At 40.0% G+C, this 27,378-nt stretch overlaps 1 protein-coding gene across 4 annotated transcripts in view; it reads left to right on the top strand.

The window, feature by feature from the left end:
• Positions 1-27,378, top strand: part of grid2 (glutamate receptor, ionotropic, delta 2) — a 442,863-nt gene that overhangs the window by 303,624 nt on the left and 111,861 nt on the right. For all 4 annotated transcript variants that reach the window (XM_034595238.1, XM_034595241.1, XM_034595239.1 and 1 more), the window contains 3 exons: positions 840-1,013; positions 5,482-5,643; positions 9,988-10,107. In XM_034595238.1, coding sequence (XP_034451129.1) covers positions 840-1,013; positions 5,482-5,643; positions 9,988-10,107 — 456 coding nt within the window. The remainder of the gene's footprint in view (positions 1-839; positions 1,014-5,481; positions 5,644-9,987; positions 10,108-27,378) is intronic.

Below are 27,378 nucleotides of genomic sequence, written 5' to 3'. Positions count from 1 at the left end.
TGTTAATGTGTGTGCAGGTTCCTCAGGCAGGGTCTCAACCCTCCCGTCGAGTAGGCTGCAATCTGCAATTGAAACAGAATCCAAAAGGTTATTTTGCTCAATGAAAAGGCTGAAAAGCAATCTCATGGAAACATATGTACACATACACACTTAAACTGAAATATGCACACAAGACACACCAGAAGCAGGCAGACAATCGCTGCGCACATATACAAAGAAAGCAGAGGCTGTCTCAGTTGGTGGCGGTGTTGCCTCCACCAGGGACAATAAACGTCAGGTCTCATCTCGTCACCACATGACCCTCTGCACTTGCGGAGGATGGATGGAGATCCATGGATAGAGAGAGGGAGAGAAAGATTGTGTCCTAGGGCTAAAATTAGCAATGATTCCTTCCCCAAGGTTTTGCAAGGACATGCAGAGTACGTGCAAACACACGTATGTACACGGCAAGCAAACACAAATGTGCACACACGCAGACACACACACACACATTTCTCTTTCCATCTGCTGACGTTTTCCTTTCATAAAAATAACTTTTTTTTTGCAGATGACACAGAAGATGGTTTTCACTTCACAGTGTGGTGACAAGGGGCCTAAACTATATATTATATTTAATTTTGAATATGAATTACAGGGACTTTTAAGGAAAGGTACCCAGACAAGTTTCTTCTTTCAGTTTGTGGTTGTGGTTGTGGTCTTCTTTGTATTTTTCTTGTCATAAATGGTGGCTATAGGGCCTCTGCAGATAAAAATGTCACCATGAATTTGATATTCTTTATCTCACGTTATTTATCTCCCCATTATTCCTGAACATATCCCCTCTCTGTCCACTCTCTCAGGAGATCTCAGACTACGACTTGCAGGAGTTGGTTATGAAGTCAATTGGTCGGCTGACGGTGATTCGGCAGATGTTCCCCGTGCCTCAGAACGCAACTCAGCGCTGTGTCAAACACAACCACAGGATCAACACTTCCCTCTGTGACCCCAAAAACCCCAGGTCCCATCAGCTGGAGGTGAGTTGTCTTGGTGATTTGACCATTTTCAATGAGTTCAATAAGTTGAAAACAAATTGAGGTGTCATACAGAAAGTAACTGGCAGCCATAAACAGTGTTGTGTGTTATGTGTATATTTGGCTAATTAGAGAGTTTGGTGCCACAGGTTTTTATTCTGGCATAAAATAGCAAGTTATAGAAGAAAGAAGGACGTAAAAACTGACAGAGGTAAGTAGGTGGAACATAACGGATCTAGTAAAGCACTAACTATAGAGCATACCTTTGCTCAACACTGCAGATATTTATCTCGATCTGCACCAAATTGCACAGACTCATAAATATCAGTCCCCTAAACATTTTGGATTATTTTCATCAAGATCCTGGAATTACTCTGATAAATCAAGTGAAATCTCACAATGCTAAAGAAAGCACATAAAAAAAAACACACACACCAAAATGAAATGGGTTTTTCCTTAGCCCAAGTTTCATACTAATTCGTCCAATAGTTATTCTATAATCTTTCTCACAAACAAACAAACCAACTGACGGGTGAAAACATAACCTCCTTGACTCAATTTAAGGAACTAATGTCACACAAAAATTAAATCAACAAATTTCTGCTTTACAGTCTGTCTACCTCTGATCCTGGTTGTGTTCATTTCAACTCTACAGAAAAATGACACAAAACATATGTGTATTCTGATCATTCTAGAGTGACAACAGGGTATTTCGCTTAAACTTATAGATCGGGAAGCTTCAGCCTGTATCATCACAGCCAGCTCCCCAAAGCTGTTGCTGCCCTGCTCTTTAACGCTTTGCCCTCTTGCAGTTTAATTACCTGCAGTGATCGAAAACTAACCTTAGTCTAAATTCACACTATCAAAGAGCAAGACATCGAGAAATGGGGTTGAAGCACCAGTGAATAAAGTCAATAAGGACCAACTGTGTTACAGGGCAGCTTTGTTTCCCAAATAAGAAACAGCAGCACAACAAAGTGCAGCAAATGACTTTGAGAACAAGAAACATGGTGATATCACACACATACACTGAAATAACCACTTTTCACTTTTGTTAGATAACGCAATCCATTACAGCCGTTTATCCACATTGTTATAGAGGTGTTAATGAAATCATACTGTATGTGTTAACATTGAGGTCACAGTAAGTGGCTGTGTTGTTGCATTACATCGACAGGTATTTATAATATGCATGTAAAGTATGGACATAAGGAAGAGTAGTTTAATACGACACCATCAACAACTATAACCTCAGTGATAAACGCATTTCTGATAATGTCGCCAAACATGGAACATAGTAAACATTATAAAGCTGGTGTATTGAATCATACTAGATTGTCTAAGTCCACTAAGTGCAGCATATGTCCAACTCCATCAATATATAGCTTGACACGTATTCTGAGGTATATGTACATATATCCCTGAGTTATACATTGTACATGCAAAGGTATTCTGAAATTCTCATAATTGTAATGTAATTTAAACACAATTCTTTGAGTTTGTTCTCCATTTTTTTCAAAGAACAAAATCCCGAAACTACTTATTGTATGTACTCAAAACCCTCTCGGCTGTTCCATGTCTGAACGCAGCTCCCAGTGTTTTTTTCGTGTGACATTTCAACATGTCTCCTGCTCCAAAAGCCTCCCTGTTCACCCGGCTTGCTGATTTGACGTTGTCCTTTATGCCTGTGAGGCGTTTTTTTTTTTACCTGGAACATTAATCATTTTGGTAAAAAGTCAGCTCACAACCTTGTGTGTGTTTATCTCAGACCACACAATTCATCTTATAGCACAGTCCTGGAAAACACAGTGACAGCTATTTTTCCCCTCCCTCTTCTTTCACATTTCCTTTACTTAGTAGTTTTGTTGTTTTAATATGTCCCCCAGGGTGGCAATATGTATGCAATTATTATCCCGTTTTGTGTGTATGTGAGTCATCAAGCTGCCATCAAACGGAGCGGAGGAACGGGAACACACTCTTATTTATTTGTCAAGACAAAAATATGAAATTGAATTAATGTGCTGTTGATTTATGTGGATGCACAAGACCCCGGGGGAACACATTTGATGAAAGTTGGAAATGCATTGAAAACAGAGACGTGCTCTTAATGTTTATGTGGATATCGCCCTTTCAAGTCCTGGGACTCTCACCCACTGTAATCAGCGCATGGATGTAAGAGAGGATGGTCTTTCATATTTCATGTTTATTCTTTTTAATTAAATAAAGTAACAATATCTATTTTTTTAAAGGCCTAAAATGGTAAATATAAGCTTAATTCACGAATATTTTTATGGTAAAAGTTGATGGAAGCCTATGGTTGTAAAATATGGTGCCTTTGTGATGCAAACACGTTAACTCCTGGAAGCACAGGAGGCCCTGAAACATTGAATAATGTAAATAATATTAATATTAATTTTGCTTTGTGTGTCCTGATGTGAATTAAGTGCTTCTCAAGTATACAAAGGTATTATCAAAAATCCAGTCCTTCTAAGATATTCATTGAATAGATATATATACACAATTATACATAATTTGGTGTGTGTGTGTGTGTTTTGACTGTTTATTATTACTCATTATAGTCAAGGACAATGTGTTTATTTGGCAAAGAGAGTGAGAGTAATATCGTGGCTGCACAGTTGGAACACGCTTCACACGCGTTTATTTTGACATCCTGTGTGTGCGGGTGAATTTGAGAGAGGGAGGGAGGAAGCGACAGATTTGGGGGGGGAGGAGGAGGGAGGAGAGAAGAGAGAAGAGAGAAGAGAGAGAGAGAGAGAGAGAGAGAGAGACGGCTCAGCTCAGCGGTCAGAGAGTGGCCCAGAAGCCCAATTTCACACTGCACTGAAGCACATCTGCTCGGGCTGACCACACGAGCACGCACACACACACGAGCACATAACGCTCGCCTGAAGAGCAGAAGCCACTGATCATTCAAGATCCCCAAACAGCAGAAGTAGTCTCACTTAAACATTTCAGGGAAAAAGCAATAAGCAGAGAGAAAGAGTGATGGTCAGACAAAAGACAACAAGTGAAAGACGGAGACAAAGCTGCGAAAAGCCTAGGTAGTTCACAGTGAAGTCAGAGAAGTTGGATGTAAGATAAATTAGTTTTACTGTCAGTTAATTGTTTGACAAGGATCATAGCATAGTTGTAAAAATATCGCTCTGGAGGGAAAGTTGTCGACCAAACAAGGAAAACTGCTGCTCTTTCTTTTTTAAAATAAGGTTAAATTATATTTGCAAAGAAACACACCCATGAAGCAAATATTTTGATGTTTCACATTTTGAGTCTATGATTGGTGACAGTAATTTGCCAAAGACTATCTCGCTAAGAATAATTCCCCCTTTCAAATATTGGATTTTCTAATAACACTGTTCGCACCGATTTATTTACTCACTCTTCTCTAACCAAAACTGTAATATGTACGTACCTTTGAAAATACTGTAAAACAGCAGTATTTTAGACCAAAGACTTCACTGTAGATGGACTTTTTTATTGTAATGAAGCAGCCATCTTACTTTTCATCCTCTTTTATATGTCAGGGTTTTAAATACATTTTTAATAAATAACAGTTTTTGAGCTGAGTTGGGATGAATTCAATATAAAAGTTTGTTTTCAGAGCAAACATAGAGAAAAACCTTTAATTTAGTTGTTATTATAACTATAATTTATTGACCTAATTCAGGGCAACGTTATCTCTCTCTCCCCCTGTGTGCTGTGCGTGTGTCTTCTTTTTGATATATGAGGTGCTCTGTTACTGAGCTAATGGCTTGTGATTCTATATTATTGTGTTGGTAAGTGTGTTAATGTGAGCGGGTATACATCATCCGCGTGTGCGTTCATGTGTGTGCATTGAATCATGCCTGTTGTAGTCTGTTTATTATATTCTCATTAACATGGAGAGAAGAGGCTCGGTGCATCGCACAGCAATCTATCAAGGACTAAATGAACTCCTCTCCCTCTCTGACTCCTTCTGTGGTGCCAAGATCCCACAATACGTTTTAATCCATGTCATCCTGTAAGCTTTTCTTTTGTGTGTATTTGTGCAAAGGTTTCATATGAAAATGAGTCCACTGTGAGCCACAGGGGAGCTGAAGTACTAATGTAATGTGCTACAGGTGCAAAACATGTTGGTTTAAAGTGATTCAAACCCAAAGAGAAAGAGAGAAGCTGCAAATATTGTTGGTTTTCTTTATTTCCCTAAGTGCAAAATAGATCAACAAGTTAATGCAAGTCGATCCATCTTCCCCGGCTCCATTACCGAAGGAAAATACCTAAACTAACTCCCAAAGAATACATTTCAACATTTGAAAGACCTTCTAATTGTGCCATTTTTTTGTTTCAGGTTTCTGCATTGGGAGATATATACCTCTATTATCATCCTCAGCAAAAGTATATGTTTTGTACTTATTGTGTTGTTGTTGTTATAATGTTCCCCCCCTTTTTCTATCTGTCTTCTCTTCCTCTGTAGATCTCCAACCGCTACATCTATGATTCCGTGTTGCTGCTGGCCAACACCTTTCACAGAAAACTGGAGGATAGGAAGTGGCACAGCATGGCCAGTCTGAGCTGCATCAGGAAGACCTCCAAACCTTGGCAGGGAGGCAAGAGCATGCTGGATACTGTTAAAAAGGTAGGAAAGTGAGGGAAGAGAAGCAAAGCACATACCTTATCCTGCAGGTCTGGAGGGGAGGTATTCATCTAAGAATGCTTTCAAGCATACTTGAAAGCTCTCGCGAATATGCTGCCTTCAAATGGGGTCATGTTCACAATAGAATCCACATGAACTCCCATCCTTTAAAAAGCCTCTGCATTTCGTATTAGGCTACGTGCCTACTAGCTTTCTAAATAGTTAGCGTCTGAGGCTTTAACACACCGACAAAAATGTTGGCATCATGCCGTGTTTCCTAACAGCAGGGTTCTCACATCTTAACCACTTAACTGTCAAGCTACCATGTACTTCTCACATATTAACTGCAAGCTCACAAATTCAATTTAAAGATATATATACAGTATATACATTCCCTATAGTACACAATATGATAAGTATATAAATAAATTAATGAGCTTCACAATAACAGGGATACATGTTGAATGATATGATATGATATGATGGTACATGTTATAGATTATGGGTTTTGTGCAAGAGTCTAATAATTAGCAAAATGGCATTTTCATCCAAAACAGTGAGTAGAACAGAGGAAAGACAGTGGATAAATTAAAATACAAATTTAGAAAGACCTTTATTAATTATCTTCCACAATAACCTTAAACTAACAAAAAAACGCTGGGATAAAAAAACTTGTATAATATAAAACTTAACCAACAACGTAATTAGTTTCCATGATTTCATATATTACTATCCTAATATTTATATGGTTTTAAAGAAATAATCAGAAATAATCATTCCAGGATACTGTTGTTTACAGTAGTGTACACGCTTTTAAATATAAGTAGAAACAGCATGAAGGATAAAATCTTTTTATGAATAGTAAGTTGATACACACACGTTAATCATCTTAACAAGCACTGGAAATTCAACAGAACAGAAATTTAAAATAATGAAAGTCAGAAAACAGAAAAACAAACTTAGTCACTGAAACTGGTTTCATCCTGATTCACAAAGTCTGGATGAAGACGTGAACCAGACTGATCCTGCTTCTCACACCAGATACTGGGTTTAGATTGAAATGTGTAAATAAGAGTCAGTTTATATAATTTTCTTTTGGTCTGAGAAGAAAATGACTGAGACAAGATTCACTAATCACTCACTAATCACTTCTGTATTTATTCAGTGTTTTCCAGTGAAAAGGCGATTTGCACTATATAATCACCAGTGAAACCTTCTCCATTTCCGGATTTCTATTTGAAATGTTGTTGATATCTTTGTGACCCAAAGTCACCTATATCTAATCTCAGTTTGTGGACCTTGCCATCTGTTTCATCCATCTCCTGCGGCGCTCCACTGCTGTGCGATGTTGTCGCCGCGTCCTTGCCAGTTTAAAAATAGCTCATAAATACTTTGTTTTTAAAAAAAAAAAGAAAAGAGTTATTCTAAAAGAGTATTTTGAATAAATCTGCCAAAAACACAAGTCTTGACTCGCAGCAGAAAACTATTTTGGGTGCTTGGAGCGCAGGTTTTATTTGTCACAGTTGAAAGCAACAGCATATGTCCATCCCCAGTCCCAACAACAACATATGAGCACAATATTCAATTTCTTCCTATTTATACATGTTTGTCATGTGTTTCTTTTAGCATTTGGGGAAAATGCATTATTTTGCACCTCATTTATTGAGCATGTATTTGCATTTCAATAAAATGTGCTCATTATATGAAGTTTTTGAGACCAGGTACTATTGTTGTTTTGGCTGAGACACTGTCGTCAAAACAGCAAGATGCGATCCCTGCTAAATTCATTTACACATTGGCATCTCTTGCGATAACACAAATCATCTCCAGGGATGAAGAGGAACATGGAGAAGGCTCTTTACCGTCCACTTCCCATGGAAATGGGATTCTGTTCGTTATTTCAAGAGATAGTTTCTACGTTCCGATCTGTGCTCGGTAACTTTATGACCTTAGTGCTATTGGTTTCAACTGATTGCGTACCTTTAAAGGAACACGTGCATCAATTAGCAAGTTCCCCTCAGTTGCTGCACAGTTGACTTGTGGGAGATAATGGTTTTCATCCCGCGGCTGCGATTTCCTGAATCTCTGCATCTCACCTTGAGTTCACGTTGGGGTTTGGCAACACTTTGATCACTGTTTAACCCAATTGGATCAATGCCCTCTGTTTTGATATCAATAAAGACAAAAATAAAACTACTCCAGGGATGGCAAGTCGACTGAATGATGAAGCCAAGTGAAATGTTAATTTAAGGATTAGCGTCAGACAATAAGAAATACAGCGCAGTGGCTTTCATATCTATCTCTGCAATTCACCTTGAGATCTGTCTGGGGTGTGGAGCTTTCATCAGTCAGCCCAGGCTGTCTAACTAACCCTGATGTCTCGACAGAGCTGCGTTCAAGAGCCCAAAGCAGTAACGGAGTTGAGTTCGAACACTCTGGCATCAGTTCCGTTTTGCAGTGTATCCGCCATGTGCTTTGCTGTGTGTCTGTGTTTTGAATCTGTGATTTGGTATCTGGTGCCATTATAGATACCAATTTGCAGCGGTTTATGTGGAGCTCTGTTGATGTCGTCCACAAACAGGTTCATATAGTGGGTAATGAAATGCACCAGGTGAAACTGCATATCCCCGCCCTGTCATTAGCTGCATAATCCACTTCTTAAGTATCAGTGATTCAAGCAGTTTTAGGATTTATTAAAAAATTCCATTGATTGTTTTTTATACACAGTAAGTCCTGTGAAGCAAACCGACACCCCCCAGCCAGGAGCCATGGGGCTGTTTCAAAGTCTAAGCTTTACTCTTAAGGATAAATACAGCTGTTTTTGTAAGACACAGGTTCGTTCACCTTTATTTTTTATTTGTAAGGAGCTTTCAAATGCCAAAAGGTACCTTCAAGTCTTGTTTCTTTATTCGTTTCTCTGCCTTTCAATCATGTTTTCAGGCTAAATGACATTTACACCAGGTTCCATTAAAATAAAGATAATTGTTGTTGCCTATACTGAGCTGTCTACATTAATTAACTGAATAATTATAAAAAGCAATGAACAGTATCCAAGCAGGTTTCAACCTTACCCGGCTTTCAAGTAAGCAAATAAACATGCGCTTTAGTGTGTGGGTCTGTGGTCCTCCTAGGGGAATAAAACTATTAAATACGGTAATAATATACTTATGTGTCAGATTCGATTAATTAGCCAAATAGCATATTAACAGCATTTATGAGCCATGTCATATATTTGCCCTCATCCGGCAGTTTATTGTTACACCTAGTTAAAACTAATGTTGCCTAATACAACCGTCCTGCAAGTGTTTTCTGGTTTTATTAAAACTATTCTAAAAAGGTGTTGATTCGATTTAGTTATTTTTGGAAGATTGCATTCTGCGGTGCTGTTGATTTGTTTTGCGTTGAACTGACTGTAGTCTATTACTTTATTGTTTAAATAATTTGGCTACACGCACTTAGTAAAACCTGTGGTCACACACTTTCAATTACATGTATGTTTTTTAAGAACCTATTTGGCATATTCTAAATTAAAACTTCTAACTTCTTATTTAATGATGATACTAGTAAAATGATTGTTTACCGAATTTTTTTTTCATTTGGAATTATTCTGCTGTTGTTACTATTTTGTTCTCTTTAAGTTACTTAACCAATGATAACAACCTTTTCTGAACATTATTTATAATATTGTGTGGAAACGAATGTGTCATGATGCTGAACACACTATACTAATAATTATATAGATTGTCAGTGCATGTGCAAGTGTCTATTTGATTAGGCACATGTGCGTGTGTACATGCATCATAGCCCAAATCACCTCCCATAAAAGGCACAATCTCACACACACACACACAAACATGCACACGTGGTATGAATCATATTAAGGGGAATAACACCTTTCTCCTTCCCTGAAGCAGCTGCAGTGTCACTTTTACTGACAGGTCACACTGCTGGGAGGAAGGGCAAAGGTTGGGGACTAGCACCACATCTGTGCACGAGTTTGTGTATGTGTTTGACACTCAGGACAATATATTCTCCTAGTGGAAAATGTCTTGTACACAGAAAAATACAACCATGCAAGTATGTGCACGCATACAAAATCAGACATATTTTCCTATATTTTTTAAAGATAAATAGATTTTACTTATAAAGTACCTGACAGATTAAAAATGTCTGTTTCTCTGTGAGGTGTCCTCTGATCTTAACAAGGATAACCATGATTTTGTTAACATTTTGCAGCTTGATGAGGTGATTCTAGCTGTGATTATCTGATGAGGACCACGGCTATTCAATGATCAATTTTACCGAACAACAATATAAGTTGTAAATAAAATCATCTTGTCCTTGCAGTTCGGTGTGAGCGGCCTCACAAGTTTCCTGGAGTTCAATGACAACGGCTCGAACCCCAACATCTTCTTTGAAATCCTGGGGACGAATTATGGAGAAGAACGGGGAAGAGGAGTCAGTAGGGTAAGTACTTAAAACAGAACCCCTGTGTGGTGTTCTACTGTGGGCGAGGGGGGGGGGAATCATTCCTGCTCTAACACATAGAGTGGATTTACATAATTTCTACATTTACCAGGGAGCTTCAGTGCACCTGCTCTCTACATTTATTTGCATCTCATTCTTATGCAGGTATTTCTTTCCTTGTGGCTGTAACTACTGTATAGACGAGTATAGAACTGCTCTGCTGCAGCTTATGAAAGTGACATCACAACTGCACAGAAGCAGCTCAAGCATCATTGTTTGGTTATTGTTTTTGTGTGCATCAGTAGGATGCAGAATCATCTCACCCGTTACAGGAAACTTGATGATAGTGGGATTGATTAGAAGGATTTTGAAGCAGTGTTTGGCGATGGGAACATGCAGTGGTGGACAGACCTTTTGAGAGTTCTTTGACGTTTCCTAGTGGCCCTTCGACTACGGGCAAATCAATCAGAAAAAATACAACAAGCAGGAATCAGGAGATGATGCATCGGACAGAAACGTTATCATCATTTAGAGAGAGACAGAGAGAGGCCACCAGTAGCTGTAACCACCTTCACCTAATGTGCTTTGACGTATATTGATACAATATAATGGCCTACATTGTGTTTCTGCTATGACTCTTTACCTTTATATGTTCCAGTGAAAAAATGTAAGGACGTATGTAATGCTGCTTATTCAGTTTCTTTGTACTTCATAGAGCAACATATGAGCTAAACTAAAATGTAACAATCAACAGATTTGGGGTTTCCCTACAAAATTCTGATGGACGGAGTGAGAAAGTGCTGCACATAGATGCACTGTGTGTGTGTGTGTGTGTGAATAACAAACTAAAGCACATTGAGTGGTCAATGATACCAGAAAGGCATGATATAAATATAGACCCTTTACCATAAATCTATTTGTATATACGCATATAAATATATTTTTGAAAAAAGTAAATCATAGATTGCTTTTTCCTCACCATTTAACAGTCCTGATGCGTTGGACTGAAGAAAAGACCTGAGTGGCACTGACCCTTCAGTTTTAGTGAATCATGCAAACAAGTAGATGGGAGTTGACATATTAGACCCAGACTTGCAGTACATAATCCCTCGTGAAATTCAGTTGGACAGAAAATCATCTGTGTGCACAGGTGTGGCATGTTCATGCACAAATACCCCCCCACACACCCATGCACAAAAACACGGTGTCTATCCTCCACACCAGAGGGAACTCTTTGCAGATAACAGTTGAGATAGTGAGCTGTGATTATGTATAATGTGGTGAGACAACAACATAACACAGCGTGCCATCACAGACAAAATTAATCTTTAAAGCACAGCATAATTACATTAAGGCACAATTCCCTAATCACAGAGCATAATTACTTCTGAGGGAATTAAGGCACTTGTTATACAATATTCCTGCCACCGTCTCCCCGAACACTCTAAGCATTTGTTGGCCTGTCGTTGGGATTCAATAAAATTTATACAAGGCATCAAATGACTAAAGAGAGGCTTAGATTCCTCTCAGACTGCCTGGACTATTAACTTTCTTTTTGTAGCCTCTGCAAGTGATGTGGAGCCCTCGAAAAACGGTGTTCACGCAGAGCATCTAACCTAACCTGCAATAAAAGCATGGCCGACATGCAGCATGTCAAGTTGTAGAAAAGGTTAATATCAAATAAGGTTAATATGGAATAATCAGGCTCTGACCACCCCACGGTCAAGAATGAAAGCCAGAGAAATCCACCCGTTTGACCCAGAGTGTGTTTGAATGTGCTCATAGTGAAATGCTAAAGCGAAATTAAAACCCAGGGATACGAGGAGAAAAATTAAATGGCAACCATCTAAGGCTGTTCAAGCATCCCGTCTGGTACAGTGTAAATTCAAAGCTTTTCCTTTTCATTGCGATGGACAGGGACGACCTGTATGTAAAATGATTTCCTCAGTTCTCATCCACAGCATGAACCTTCAAAGACAGGTTCAAGGTGCAAAAAGACCTTGATGTAAATTGATGATTATGAAAGGTAACCCTGTCTCTCTCACCCCAGGTTAACGTCTTCCCTTATGTAATGACGGCGTCAGTGACAATACTTCTCAAGTTAATTTCAGTGCAGGAATCACTGCTGCAGTGAAGATGGCTCTGTAATATAATGAATCCAGATGATTGTAGGGCTTCTTCCGTCCATTAAACACAATATGTTCCGAGCAGTCTGGTAGGATGAAGAAAGAGTTGATCTGAAAATAGTCAGAAATCTGTGCATTCAGTTTATATTTCATAAAATAAAGAATATTCTTGTTGAGGCTTACCTGGACACATCTACCTACATGCTAAACAGATAGTAAATTGTTTGTTCAGGCTTGGTGTGTCATAGAAATAGTAATAAGATTAACTATGAATCAGCTTGCAATCACAGTTAGCTACATTAAGCAATCAGCAGCAGCAATAACTTTAATTTAATAACATGGCTGAAAAGAGTGGGGTGGGGGTGCAGCATTTGATCTTGCGATGCAGTGGATTTGCTAAATCACAGCCACTGGGTGAAGGAAGCTCTCAGAAGGAGCCTAAGCTAATTCTCAAGTTGCTCTGTTTCACATTTTAGATTTGTTAATAATGTTGAGAGCAGTTTTATTTTAATTAAATCTCAAGAAAGTGTACCTTGATTTAAGGTGCAGTAGGTTGATAGAAAGATAATTGGAAGGAGGGGTTAAAATAAAGCCTGGGACACACATGATGGCTGCGTCGCTGGTACGACTACTGTATTTTCTCAAATTAAAGTCACTAAATACCAGAACTCAACTGTATGAAGCCTTGCATCTTCTGGTCCTGCAAACATTACACAATAAAAACAGTGCTTTTACTTTGAAAAAGGTACAGGAGTTGTTGTATATTTATATTTATCACGTATTTGACAGATAGACATTGAAACTGTGGAGAAAGATATTTTTTTCTTGCCTATGTTGCTGTGAACCGCAAACGGCACACAGACACGCGGCTCATGTGGCATGGGGGCTCCTCTTACCTGATAACATGGAGACCAAAGTGAAAAGCAAGATGTTTAGCGATGCACAGGCGCAGCTCAAGCATCCAGTGTGGCCCGGGTGTGAGGAAGTGAAGATTGGGAAAGATGGATGTGAGGCCCCCAGCTGCAGAGTGGACAAGACCAAAGTTAAGCTCATAGGGGAGCAGAGGCCTGGGTAAGGCTGGTCTATTTATTCCTTATCGTAGATGATTTACACAGGGATGTCTCTACTCTAACAGGAGGTAGCTTATGGAGCCCTCGCTGTATGTTGCACTGCCTATAGGATTTATATATATTTTTTTTTTACATATTTTGTGCATTAGCATTTGCCATCTATCTTCCCAGCTGTCCCCTCTGCCTGTATGTTAGACAGTATTTGACATTCCCTGTGGTCTCATGATACAGTAGAAGGCTTATCTACTAAATATTTGATCCTTCGCATTTGCAAACCTTTCTCAGAGCAACATTTGCTCTATTATTTATCCTTTACTCTGTGGTAAATTAGTGGTTTAATGGTTATGGACACTGAGGTTCCACCTGATGCTGACCTTTCCTCGAAGAGACGCCCAACTCTTCAAACAAATTAATTTAACATTGGTTGTTTTGCTGAATAAATTATAGATCCTCTCTCTCTCTCTCTCTCTCTCTCTCTCTCTCTCTCTCTCTCTCTCTCTCTCTCTGTATGTGTGTGTATATATGTATCTCATCCCTACGCCATGTGCATTAACTTTCATACCATATGAAGTCAAATGTATTTCTCTTGTACCCGCATTCTTTCACGACGCCGATGTGTCATGTAAAAATTATGGATAATGGGTGCACCCTCATCTTTTATATAGGAGAGCCATTCAGTGTCTGCATTATAGATTTCTGAATTATGGACAACGGGCCCCAAAGAGCCAAACCACTGTGATACTGACATATAAATTATGTGTGTCTCACACCATTTACAGTATATGCATATGCCACCGATTATGCTATCAAAGCCCCCTTACCGTGAAAATGTAATCTTGTGAACATGTCTACATTGTGTGTATATATGATATAAGACGCCATGAAAAGGATTCAGACAGTGGGGGGTACATCAAATGCCTCGGGAACCCTTCCTCGACAATCACATAACTATAGCATACCTCTATGCCCCTCATTTCACTGTAGCATTACAAGTGGTTATTGGTGTCTTGCAATCTAAGTCAAGGCAGCTAACTCAGAGATGGTGATCGCGCCATACGACAGAGAGCAGCACATAAAATACATTTTGGTACATTGAGTTTTGTGGGCTACCCAGTACTGGTTTGCTTCCAGTTTGAACAAGTATGTCTGAATTACTCCCATGACACCACTGACATTGTGTCGTGTACAGGAAACAGGAAACAAGCAGAGGTTTGTGTCTTTGATGAGCCGGGAGCTGCAGGAGAGCGGCTGAGTGGTGGCTGGAGGTAGAGGTGCTGGTAATTTGCACGGTCAAAGATCCGCAAATACAAATCGATGCAAAGGTTTAGAGTTATATCCAAACCGTTCTAAGGCCACTAAGGGATTTTCTTTCATGGGAAAAAGTTGTACGAATCTAATTTTGAGGAGCAGAGTTGATTATTATGGGTTTAATCAACGCTAGGAGAGGAGATCTAACTCTTCATTCTGTTGAGAATACCACTTAACCTGAGATCTCTGTTCCCTCCTCCATGAGCCTTCTCTCTAATCCCTGCTGCGAGTCTCATTAATGAAAGGCACACGGTCCAGTTTTCTTTTTTTTTGGTTGTTTTCCCGTCTTACTTTAATTAAGTTATCATTCAGAGGACCACTCTCTTTCTCCCCAACTCCCTTTCCTCGTCATCTTTCTCCTCTTTTTTCCCTCCCTCCATCCTACCACCCACCTCTCCCAAATCGGCCGTCGCCTTTTTCAATCCTCCTTGTCATGCCATTTATCCCCATCATACTTAACACATATGCATACAGTTGTCTAGCGATAATGATAATAGCAGACACCTGAGATCAGTCATAATTATTACTGCTGCACTGTGGTAGAATTGGCTTTCTGCTCCATTACCTTCTTACACGGGAGCCTATATCTCTCTCTATCTCTCTCCACATCTACAGGCATGCCAGGCTCCGCTGCTCTCTTATATAGAGGCGACAAACCTGCCATGTGTAATTGCTTCGTTAGCTATCTGCAACATCTTTAATGACTACAGAGAGGAAAAGCGGCATCAGATTTATACTTTAGAGCCGGCACAATAAAGAAAAGGGTTGTGGCTAAGCAGGAAATAAAAGGAGCACGGGATGGGGGGATGGGGGGAAGGGGAAGGCGATGAGTAAAAGGAGAAAGAGTGATTCGTCGGCGAGGGGGCTACATGTGAAGAGGGTAAAATGAAACAGGTAGAAGAGCTTTAGAGAGAGAGAGAGAGATAGAATGGAGATAGATGACCTAGTCCCTCTAGATCAAGAGATAGAAACGACGGCACAGGTCCTAATAAAGTCACACCATTACACTCCCACACATGCTCGTGCTCTCTCCTCTCTCTCACACAAGCACATACTCTCCATCCTTTGGTCGAGAGACAGAAACACTCCTCTCTTTGCAAGAATCAATGGCCTGCAAACTGCAGTGTTCTTAAATTGAGGTCACCTTCAATTAGCATCCCCAGTCTCGTCTGACATACGTGGTAAATTATGTTAAGTGACTTCACAGAGTCACAGGACCTTGGAAGCCCCCTCGCAGCCCTGTCATCATGCAAGAAACATCTCCTTCCATTACATCTTCTGAGCGATTGAAACACTTTTTTTTTTTTTTTCAACATGACGGCTTAATGTGTCCACCAGCTCAAACACACTTAATAGCTGCAGTTCAATTGGGAACTCGTGCAAGCTCTTGTACGCACACGCACACACACTCACACACACACAGACATTTGCATAAATCCTCTGCCATGTTTGGGAATGCTTTGGGCTTTGCATGCCAATTAATGTCTTTCTACTTAACTGTCAGTATAGCAGAGAAACACTGGGTTTCCCGTAATCCCGACCAAACAAACACACATGCAAGCAGACATATTAGAAAACAGAGTTTATTATTGACTGTTTCTTTCATATTGCTCAGCCATAGTGACACACAATGACATTATGTCCCTTTGCATTAAATATGACATGAAAAACCTATTTTCCACAGACACATGCAGCTTATTAAGCTGGTTGGTAAAATTGGTAGTTTTTCTCCTCTGGAAAAAACGCTATGCAAATTTTAGTCGAAGAAAGGAGATAAATCTTTTTTGTAACTTGTTATTTTTTTATATATATATTTTCATTCTTATGGTTTGTGTCACATAATGATCCAGAGCCTTTCATTGATATTATAGTTGTTGGGGCATATTGGAGAGAAAACCTCTTTCTCCGGCACAAAACGATACCTGTTTTTTAAAACCCTCATCTGTTATTGGCTCACAGACTAATATCCTGTTGCAGCTATTGGCTCAGATGTTACTTCCATCCACAAACAGTGTATTAGTACTGCAGGACTCAGCAGGTATCAACTTTTGAAAACAGCCGTGTCTGAAATATGTGCATTGGCTTTTACTAGATCGGAACCAAAAACTAATGTTGAATGTGGACTCAACACAACAGCAACCATGTCTCCCAGTAATAACATTTCTATACAACTAAACTAAAAAAATGTTTCATAAGACACACTATGGTAACAATGGTGGTCCGTCCCTCGGTCCTGTGGTCTCCTTCATCTACCTCGAATTTCATGGCTATTTAGAAAGATTTGTTTAGATATTTCAGTCTAGACCAAAGTGATGGACTAGCAGCCAACACACATTACCAGCCGTGTTGCTATCCATACCAAAAATATATTCTGATACAATCCAAGTCCTGGCAACAAATTATACACAATGTAAAATTAGATTGGACAAATAGTTTTACCAGGTGCTTTATACACAAATAGCTGTTTACAATGAAAGTGTCCACGCTGATTACCAGGGTTTCAAATCCATTAAGTCTTTCTCAGAGCTAAAATACTAAATAAGACCTGAAGGGCAGACTAACATTTCTGATAATATCAATTATGCTACAGTTGCTAACAAATGAGCACGATAAGGTTTTTAATGATTTCAGATTATTTACAGAGAGCATGCAGATAGTGTGAAACATCTTCTCACACGTTGTCTGATCATGGAACAAAAGAGCGAGGATGCGTCTCTAAGTCCACATTAACAAGTGTTATTTTAAGGACATTAGATGAGGAACTGGAACTGATTATTACAATTATGTAAAAATATATAATCCCAAAGTGTGAGATAGAGAGGGTGATAAGAAAAGAGAGGGAGCTTAGAGGGGAGGTGCCCAATGAGTCACGTCGAAGAAAAAAAGAACTAAAAGAGAGTTGGCCATTATGTGAGTCAGATATATGAAATTTAGGAATGTATATGTGGTGAGTTATAGAGGCGGTAAAGTAAAAGGAATAAATCAGAGGAAGAGAGAAAGCATGAAAACATGCAAAGAGGGAAGGGTGGAAAGATAGTGGCAGAAAAATACCTCCAATTTTCCATCCCATTAGGTAGATTTGCATGTATCTTGATTCAGCGTGTCTCCTCCACCTCCAGGCCAGATTGTGGAAAGGATTGAGGAGGCAGGAAGTGGAAGAATGGGAGATACAGTAGAAGATGCATGGATAAAGGGAAGTGGGGGGGGGAACAGGAGGGCAAACCTGAGGAGCAGAGAAGGAGAGAGGAGAGGACATCATTGATTTGTCCTGTTTCACAGATTCCTTCCGCTGATAGATGTGTGTGTGTGTGTGTGTGTGTGTGTGTGTGTGTGTGTGTGTGTGTGTGTGTGTGTGTGTGTGTGTGTGTGTGTGTGTGTGTAATAATTGTTAGAATTTTGGATTCATTCAGACTTGACATTTTCCATTTTCTCTCCTATATAAGATGACTTGCATTTGTTGTGATTGTTATTGTGTCTATCCTGATGCTATCATCTGGTGATAGATGACAGAAACTGCATTTTAAAAAGCAAATTAGAAAGAAAAAATACATCAATTTGTTACCTCTGCGCATTTTCCATGTTTATTAAATTGTTTTTCCAACTCCAACATGCAAACTAGTTATTCTGGAGATTTAAAAATCATTTTTATGAAGTATTTCATCAGTTTTTCATCATACCAGATTTTAAGACTTGACCCTTAAACTTTAATTTTGTTCTCTGCCTTCTTGTGAATTATTGTGAGCCATAAAAATCAATATTCAGGGCAGAGTCTAGGTGGAGTGGTGGTTGGGCAAATGAGAGCCAAACAGCCAGTAATTAACTTTTGGGAAACTGCCAATTAAAGATAACTTTTATGGAACAAATTGCCCCCATATAATAATATGGGCTTTGAAATGACAAGCACAGTTTCCCGTTCACTTTAATACAACCAGGGCTTTTGGAGACAGCATGTAGCCATTAAACGAACAAGTCCTTGTATATCACTGCAACCCATACATTAGCTGTGGTGCTTGCTAGCATCTATGGGGAGTTCGATCATTTGTACAGTGGCCTGTGGGTGCAAGAACCCAAGAGCTTAGTTTTTCATTTTTCAAGTTTTATTTGGAACCTCTGTATTAATTCAGTTTCCTTGTGCAGGGGAGTCTCAGCATAGAAATGATGAGGGGCATGTGCAGACTAGTGTACCACAGACTGTGGAAGTAGGCTACAGAGTCACTGCTAGTTCCATTAAAGGTGCCTTTAATGGATTAAACATTAATACATGTAGACAAATGAAATCAAACAATATGCAACATGCAGTTCTCTTAGCCAATTGGGGCTAATAGCTACTTGATAGCAAGTTATTGCAATTCCGTTTTCAGACATGAACTCTGCAAAATGTCCAGAAATTGTTTTCTGACTTTTTCTGGGCTTTGACTTTCACATACGAAGAATGCAGCAGGGGATTGTGCAGGTAAGACAAGTTCACAACAACAGGGAAATGTCCAAAACATTAAGGTGAGGGATAGAATCTGAGTGGACTATTACAACACATCACCAAAAGCTCTCGAATCTCATTGTCTTTCCAAGTTGACATCTTTGTCGGTGTCTTCTACATGCATGGCAGATATTTGTATTCTTCCTGTTTTGTGTTCGTCGCGTGTTGGACATTTGATCAACCTGTCCACATTTTTTGCTCTATTCACATGCAGCCTGTGGATTCATGGGCATCAAGATACACTGTGTTTTTTCCTGTTTTCACAAACTGTGAGCAGTTTCTCCTCCGGCTTTGTCACGGACCAATGTCACTACTGAACTTGCAGAGATTATACTGATATTGATTTTCTCATTTAACTCACAGCCGGACGCCAAAAAAGCACATTTTCCAAAATGTTGAAGTGGTCCTTTCAGCTCTAAGTCTTATCTCTCATACTCTTCTGCTCAGAAGTGAGGCAGGAGTATTAAAATTCTGTTAACCTTTCTAACAACGGCTTTTACCCTTGTGAACACTTGAGTACTTACGGGGCTTCTTCTTGTGCTTGATTGATGTCAGCGATTTGTTGTGGCTGGAAGGTTCTGTCAATCACCAGCCAACACGCATGCACTGACCAGCAAGTTGTATTCTTGGTGACCACAGCACAGTGGACACTGGACAGAAATTGAAGCTGACAAACTGCCTCTGGTGTCCTTGGATCAACTTAAGTGTGGCAGTGTATGTGGATATTTTCTGCTGTGTGTGTGTCTGTATACATGAGACTGAAGAGAGATATCAAAAATCATAGAGAAGTGAAAGGAAGGGGGAGGGTTTTTTTTGGGGAGAGAAATAAATGAAGCAAACAAATATGGAAATGCAGAGGAATAGGAGACAGCGTTTTTACCTGCTGTCGCACAAACCCTATTGGGAAATCCACTGTGGTGCCAAAATACACCAATCCGTTGTGTAAATAGTATGGGTAACACCAAACACTGGCCCGGCAGCCACTCGTCTGCTTCCTCTTTTGTTAAGACAAGTCAGGAGAAGTTTTATCTAGGGATGCACCGATATGGAAATTCTTGGCCGATACCGATATTTAAAACAACAATCTAGCCGATAGCCGATACCGATACCGATATTTGTTTAATACTTGAATAATATGAAAAACAGAAAAAGTGACAAGTGTAACTTTAGATGCCATGGTGTCGGGGGTAAATGACGTATTATCCAAGCAAGCCTTCAGACCCCCCCTCTCTCTCTTTTTATCTATATGACTGCTTGTGTGGCTGTAGTGGATGGGCAGAGGGGGACATTTAATTATGTGATTGGGAAAATTGGGAAAATTAAAACTCCAGGACAACAGAAGGGGAATACAAAGTATGGGATGCATATTTGATCATTTATATCATATAAAATATGTAATTTATATCGTTTAAAATCATTTTTCAGTCTGTTTCCTGGCGCGATACGCTCGCTCGCACGTCGAAACCATCGGTGAAGGGCGCAAGCACAAAGATTTATAAGAAAAAGCTGCTGCTGTGTAGATGAATGGATGTGATAAGGTTGTGCCGTGTAGTATCATTTAAAGAAGCCTGGAGTTGTTGTGCTGTAAGAGCTCTCAGGCTCGGAGGGAATGAAAGAAAGTGAGCTAAAAAAAAAGGAGGATGAAAGAAAATCAGTGTTATCATATGTGCACTTTACAGTTTCCATTCTGCTTCACACCTATTTCAGAAATAATGTAAGTGCATCTGAGAAGAAAACACATAGAGGAGTGCTGAGGAAGTCGACATTATGAATCTCTGATGCCAGCCCCTAGCCCCATCCTGTACCACAGTGTGAAGTATGAGACAGCCCTGTCTGCATTACACAGGAATTGTCCCTTTTTGAATCCACATTGGAGTGTCAGTGTCTTAGGGTGTGGGGTTTGGGTTAGTTGGTTACAGTCAGCTGGTCAGTACATGCATGTTTGCTTGTGACCTTCCATCTACCACAAATCGCTGAATCAATCATGCATAAGAGGAAGCCCTGCAACTATTCACAAGCTCACAAAGGTAAAAGGATAAAAGGTATCTGAGCCTAAAGTTGCCTATTTGTAAAATAGCAAATGTGGCCCAAATATCCTAAAACAAATGTGAGCCTTTTTAACAAACAAACGGTGCTCTACGCAAGGTGTGATCTGGATGTAAACTTAAAGTGACCCATGCCGTACCATCATTCCACGTGGTATATGTACCGGTTGACAGTGTGGTGGTGTGACAATGTGGGCTAAATCTGGGCCAAATTAGCTATTCAGGAAAGGTTAAAAGAAGTAGCGTTTTAGTATTAGACAACAAAAGATACAAGAGACTCCCTAAAATGTTGAATTATCTAGTTTATTATTTATTTTTTCTCCAATTTTATGATTCATTTGTAAATTCTGTAAGTTATTCCTCAAGTTTGGACCAAGTCAGACCACGATCACAGATTACAATCGGACAGGGCAATGACATAACAATAATCCAACATTACCTTGATTTGCAGTAGAAACTTAAATTGGCATGTCATGGCCGATGGAGAGATGTTTGGAGAATGCAAGAGGGCTGGAGAAAAAACAAAGAAGCAGCCATATTTAATCCTTCAAGCTAATGTTTTTATTAAAGTCAGGTCGTACAGATGTACGGATGGATGAATACAGATGATGTGAGTGATGAAAGGACAGAGGGGGGAAAGAAGAGGAATAGGGAGATGAGGTGGGTCGTCAGTCCTTGGGTTAATCTTGGCTACACAGCGGATGGATGGATGAAAGGATTGACAGGATCAGGGATGTGAAGGCAAGATAAGGGGGGAGACCTAATTGCCCGTGACCTAGTTATGAGCATAGCACTACTGAGCTGGCAGCAGAGACTGAGGGAGGGATCAGTTGAAAGGAAATGAGAGTGAGAGAGCGGAGCTATCTGACACCAAGGTTGTGTCCTGTGTTGAACACACCTTGGCTCTGTGAATAGGAACCGACAGCTGACCCAGAGAGAGGAGAGAAGAGGGGAGACAACCTCGGCCGAAACTGTGGAGAGGAAGCAGAGGAGCGTTTCAGGGGCAGAGAGATTGGTCAAGGATTACAGAACAAGGAAGAGATTAAGTGAGGTGAATAATAAACTCGGTAGAGGACAGAATGGTGAGTGTCTGCAGGGAAAGGAAAAATGTTGCTGAGGCAGCCAAAACATCATGTGTTAATATTGTTGCTTCTATAGCAGGGGGGGGGGGGAGAAGCAGAGGTTTGGTGAATCATAAGAGTGTTGTCAGGGATAAGGTCTTGCTTCTCTGCAGGAAAGGACACCACCAGGCCAAATCTCAGTTTGGGGCAAAGCTGCACAGCAAGGGAAATTTAAACAGCTCTCCAACTGAAGAACACAAAGAAGGCGGACAGCTTTATACTCACTGGCAGGCAAGACGTCATGGAGAATGAGAAAAAAATCCATGTAGACAGATATAGGTACAATGTCAAAAAAGATAAAGACTGAAGAGTATTTTTTTCAATCAAACCCAATTTCCAAAGGCAGTTTGTCATGCCCATGTTAAAATGTTCAAATCGGAACAATAAGTCAAAAGAGGGAGTGGGACTGCGAAGGTCAAGTAAAGCAATATTGAAGAAACACCTCAACGCTGATGATGTAAATCACATTTGACAGATTGCTCCTGATTTTGAACCTACCAATGGTAGAGAGAAATAAAGAATGAGAAAGTTATATGAGTCACAGTGAACATGCAGTGAACTGGATAGTTTCCTTGGTGGGCGAAGAGCAATACCTGACATTAACTTACTTCACCATGAACTTCTTAAATCCCCTATAAATTTTCTTCATTCTCTTGAATCAAAAATCGGCGCTGGATCTGTGACAAATGCTCCCGCTGGCAACAGCAGGAGCGGCGTCTGCCGCGATGATGTAACTGATGAAGGAGCAGTGTAGATTGATGAAAGCCATCAGCACATCAGTCTCACATGATCCTTATTTCAACATCCTGTCCTTAACTCAATTATAATACCAGGCACATAATCCTCCTGTCTGAAGGGAGCGCCCTGTGTGACTGGCAGTGAAGCTCTGCCCTCTCAGCACACAAACCACACAACAGCGAACACAATTTACCCTAAGTCTTGAGTTGTTGTCTATCCTCGACAACATAGACACCGATTTATGTCCGTGCCAGTGGCGGCGTTTAACAATTCAATGACTGACCCCCATGCCTCAAATAAAGCTTATGCAAAATCCATAACCGTAACTCATAGGTCAAAACAATTACTAACTCAAATGATACTCAGTAGAGTGCTTACAAGATACATTTAAATTTGTATTTGGATGAGCACTACATTGCACACACACATAAATATCAGTTCCCTAAACATGCCTGATCAAGATCCATGAATTATTCTCTGAGAAATGTTAAAAGACGCAATTAAAAGAAAGTGAGAGAATAAATCCTGGATGTGCCCCCTGATCTCTGTCTGCGCCAACATTTTATGAGTTCTTCCCTGACCCATACCACACCCTTCCACCAAGTTTCATGGTAACAGTGCAGTGTGAACTTAACTCAGGCTGTATGCTGGCAAACGTGGGTGCTTGGCATTCTCTGTGGGAGCCCTGTAGCACCCATGCAATTGCTGCCTATGCTCTAGAATGCCTACTTTTCCATTATAATCCTCTTCTCAGGACCTGTATTGTTTAAAAGTCAATCTCAAAAACTATTTTTGTTTCAGGTCATATCTACAAATTTGTTAATCAATTCAAAGTCCCCACCGTTCTCTTAAATATAGACGCACATTCCGAGACACTGCAGCACATTAGAGAGCAGGTTATAGAAACAAAGAGCAGCTGTATGACTTGAAAGTTCTGAGGTGTAATCCTGCCCCTCAAGGCCAATCGTGGCTTCTTCACTCTTCCACTGAATAATCAGTAAATATTGTCTCGACGCTATTAAGAACACCAGCCAATTATTTCCCTTATAATTACTAAGACCTCATTTTCAGTATGAAATGTTTTTTTTCATCACAGATACGCTAACCATTATAAGAGTTCCCCAGGCAGCTGTTAACCCCCTGGAGCCACTTTACCGTCTTAGTAAGGAAAATCTGTTTTTTTAACCCGCCCATAATGTTATGGTCCAAACATACTAAACGTCTCCTCTTCATTAAAGCTGAAGCCTGTCCTTACATAAGGGGGAAGTAGAAGTGGAGATGTGTTTCGTGTCTCAAAGCAGTGGATCATGTAATCCTTATAACTCTTTAAAGAATAGAGAAATCAAATTGAACTGAATGTAGGCAATCTCCTCATCAAAATGTGTTTTTGGTCGGAAGGGAACTTAATCAAAACTTCTCTTCAATATTGCTTTTATCAATCAGTGTTCAATTCTGGGAATGAGAGAAATTAATTTCTCTTTATCTTTTATTGCGTTTTTAATAACTGCCCCTGGTTTGTCGTCCATATTCCCTGAGACACACACGCACAAACTCACAACCCAGCGAATCTCAGTGCAGCAGGGGAATGAATACCAAACAATCCTATCACAGAATAATCTGTGAGTGAATCACCACGTCTACAGTAGATTTTCTTATAGGCTTAACAAGCAGAGGGAAGAAGGATATGTGTGTGTGTGTGTGGGGGGGGGGGGGGGGGGGTTACGCAAACTAAAGCGATTACAGTGTGAGAAACAGATTTGCATTGGTTTGAGATGCCATCCATCTTTTCCTCCCTCTTCTTCCACCTCTTGTCAGCCCTCCCTCTCATTTCATTTCCTCTCCTCTCATTTATTTTCCTGTCATCTCATTCTGTACTTGAATCTCTCTCTCTCTCTCTCTCTCATTACGTCTTCTCTGACTTCACTGTCTGCTCCTTAAGGTGCAGGCTTTCACTGGGCCACTGAATTATACCAGGTGGGGGGTGATCCATCCTCTGGACTGTCTATATTTGTCCTAACTCTGCAGCTTCAGATCATGCCCAAACTAATGCTGGTAGAATTTGTTCTGTTTATCCTCTTCTCTATTTCGCCTTCCTGTCAAGAAGGCAGCATTTCTAATCCTAAAAACTGGCTTTTAGTCTTTCAAATGTACGAATATCACATTGTCAGCATTCTGCAAATATGAGCAGAAATGTGAAGAAGACAATTGTCTCTTCCCCCAACCTTCTGTGATCACGTTCACTGAAGTTAGATTTTGTATTTATTCAATCATATGCAAAATATACAAAATAATAACTGAGTATAAGACTAATAATTATTACTTGGCATTTTGCTAATACAAGTGGATAACATTGTGGAGATGAAAAACACATTTCTCAAATTGTGCAGGTGCAGATTTTAAAATATAAGATGACTGGACATTACATTAAGCAGGCCTGTGTTTCTATTATATTCTATTTCTGTAAAGAACTGTACATAAATAAAAATGATCTTTCAGGCAGTTGACTTGATGAAGACTCAGGAAGCCTGACTAGAATAACAATAGTTCAGAAGATTGGTTTAATGTACAGAATTGATTTTTCATCACCATTGTTTTCTGTCGATAAAACATAGGAATAAGTTTAGTGGGTTGACTTCTTCTCCAAACTCTTTCTGGGTGACACTGGGGATAGCAGGCTGGTAGGTGGGGTAAGTTCACGCTAGTAGTGGCCTGCATCAATTCCTGAATGAATACTAACGAGAACAATATATAGAGAGAGATTTTTTTCAATGGAGCTGAATTTCCCAACAGGGCTTCATGCCAAGTCTCTCTGTATGTGTATTGGGAAAATGGTTACTCTGAACAAATGTCCCTGCCAACTGAATGGCCATATTGAAATACAAAATGAAGTGAAGGTTCAAAAAGAGCAGAGGTTTCCAGCACTCTGCCAGATGGAGTGTGGGCACACATAGTTTTGCGGGTAAACTCACCAAGTCATTCTTGCAAACCAACCTCTCCGGAAAAAAACATTTAGAAAGAAAAGAAGTAGAAATAAATCTCAATTCCATCTGTTGCTTATTGGGCATTTTGTTCATTTTTGATTTAAACACTAAATTAAATACAGCCACAATGTTCCAGTCATTAGATTTCTATAGAAATGGATTTAAGATGAATAGAATTTAGTCCAGGTGTTTTTTTCCCATCGTTCTTTAAAATTATTGTCAATTTTGTCGGGAATAATTGTCCATCACATTTTTATTAACGGTATTGATGGGATTCGTGAAACCGCATTTTCTTATACTCAATCTGTTCACCCCTTTCTTACAGTACATTCTATCCTCCTCCTTCCCTTCATTTCTCCATCTACACCTTTCTTTCCCTTCATTCATCAGTCCCTGTTTCTTACGACCGCCTTTACTGCCTTATGTCTCCTCTATAATGTCCTTCCTTCCTTCCCTCCTTCCCTCCCCCCCTCTCTCCCTCTCTTATGCTCTCCCTGTCTTCCTCTCTGCCAGCCAGGGCTGCAGGCTTTCAGCAGCATTACAGCGTGTAAACCTCGGATTACAGCAGCCAAAGTCTGCCTAGCACGGCATGCCTCTGTGGATCACAAATACTCAAGAGTGTGAACACACACACACCCACCCACACACCTCTTACACACACACACGTAAGATATTTACATGGTCACGGACACTCGTGGACCTTACAGACAGGAAATGCACATATCACACGGTCTTACACACGCTATGTAGGGAAACATTATGAGTGCACAGATTACTGCACAAACATCGACACTGTTCTGCTCCATGTCGAGTTCTCCTGAGTCCCTCTGAACTCCCCACATCACCACCTTGTGTGTGTTTTCTTTACATGTCTACTTATTATTACTGCGGTTTACCCCGTCTGACCTCCCTGTGATTTACCCTGTGGTGCTCCGCCTCCCTCGACATAATGCAAGATGTGAGGGACGCATGAAAAGATTAGGCACTTCGTTGTGCTCCTCCTGCATCTCCTGCTGGGATGTTCATGAGTGACCCTTTTCCTAGAAATTGTAATCAAGCTTATTTACTGGACACATCCGTGAAACATCGACTGACAACATATTTTCAGTCAATTTTCCCGACAACGTTCTCTCATGAAATATCCCATCTGCTCACAGCAGCATGATAAAACGTAATGCTTGGGTTAAGGGACTCTCAGGGTTTGGTTAATGTGAGGAAAAGATTGTGATCTCAGTTTTACACTGAAAACGTCAACATGAGTCAATTGATGCCCTTCGCTAACATTAATCAGTGTTTATGTTGCGTGATCCTGACCACAAACAGGACTCAGTAAGTAATCTGAGGTCCTCTGTATCAAAGGCTGCATGATCATTTGTCTTTACCTAACGCAGTCTACAAATATCCA

The sequence above is a fragment of the Hippoglossus hippoglossus genome, chromosome 9 (assembly GCF_009819705.1).
Source record: "Hippoglossus hippoglossus isolate fHipHip1 chromosome 9, fHipHip1.pri, whole genome shotgun sequence".
Taxonomy (NCBI): domain Eukaryota; kingdom Metazoa; phylum Chordata; class Actinopteri; order Pleuronectiformes; family Pleuronectidae; genus Hippoglossus; species Hippoglossus hippoglossus.
Note: the sequence above shows the minus strand (reverse complement) of the source record. Positions and strands in the feature narration are given on the sequence as shown.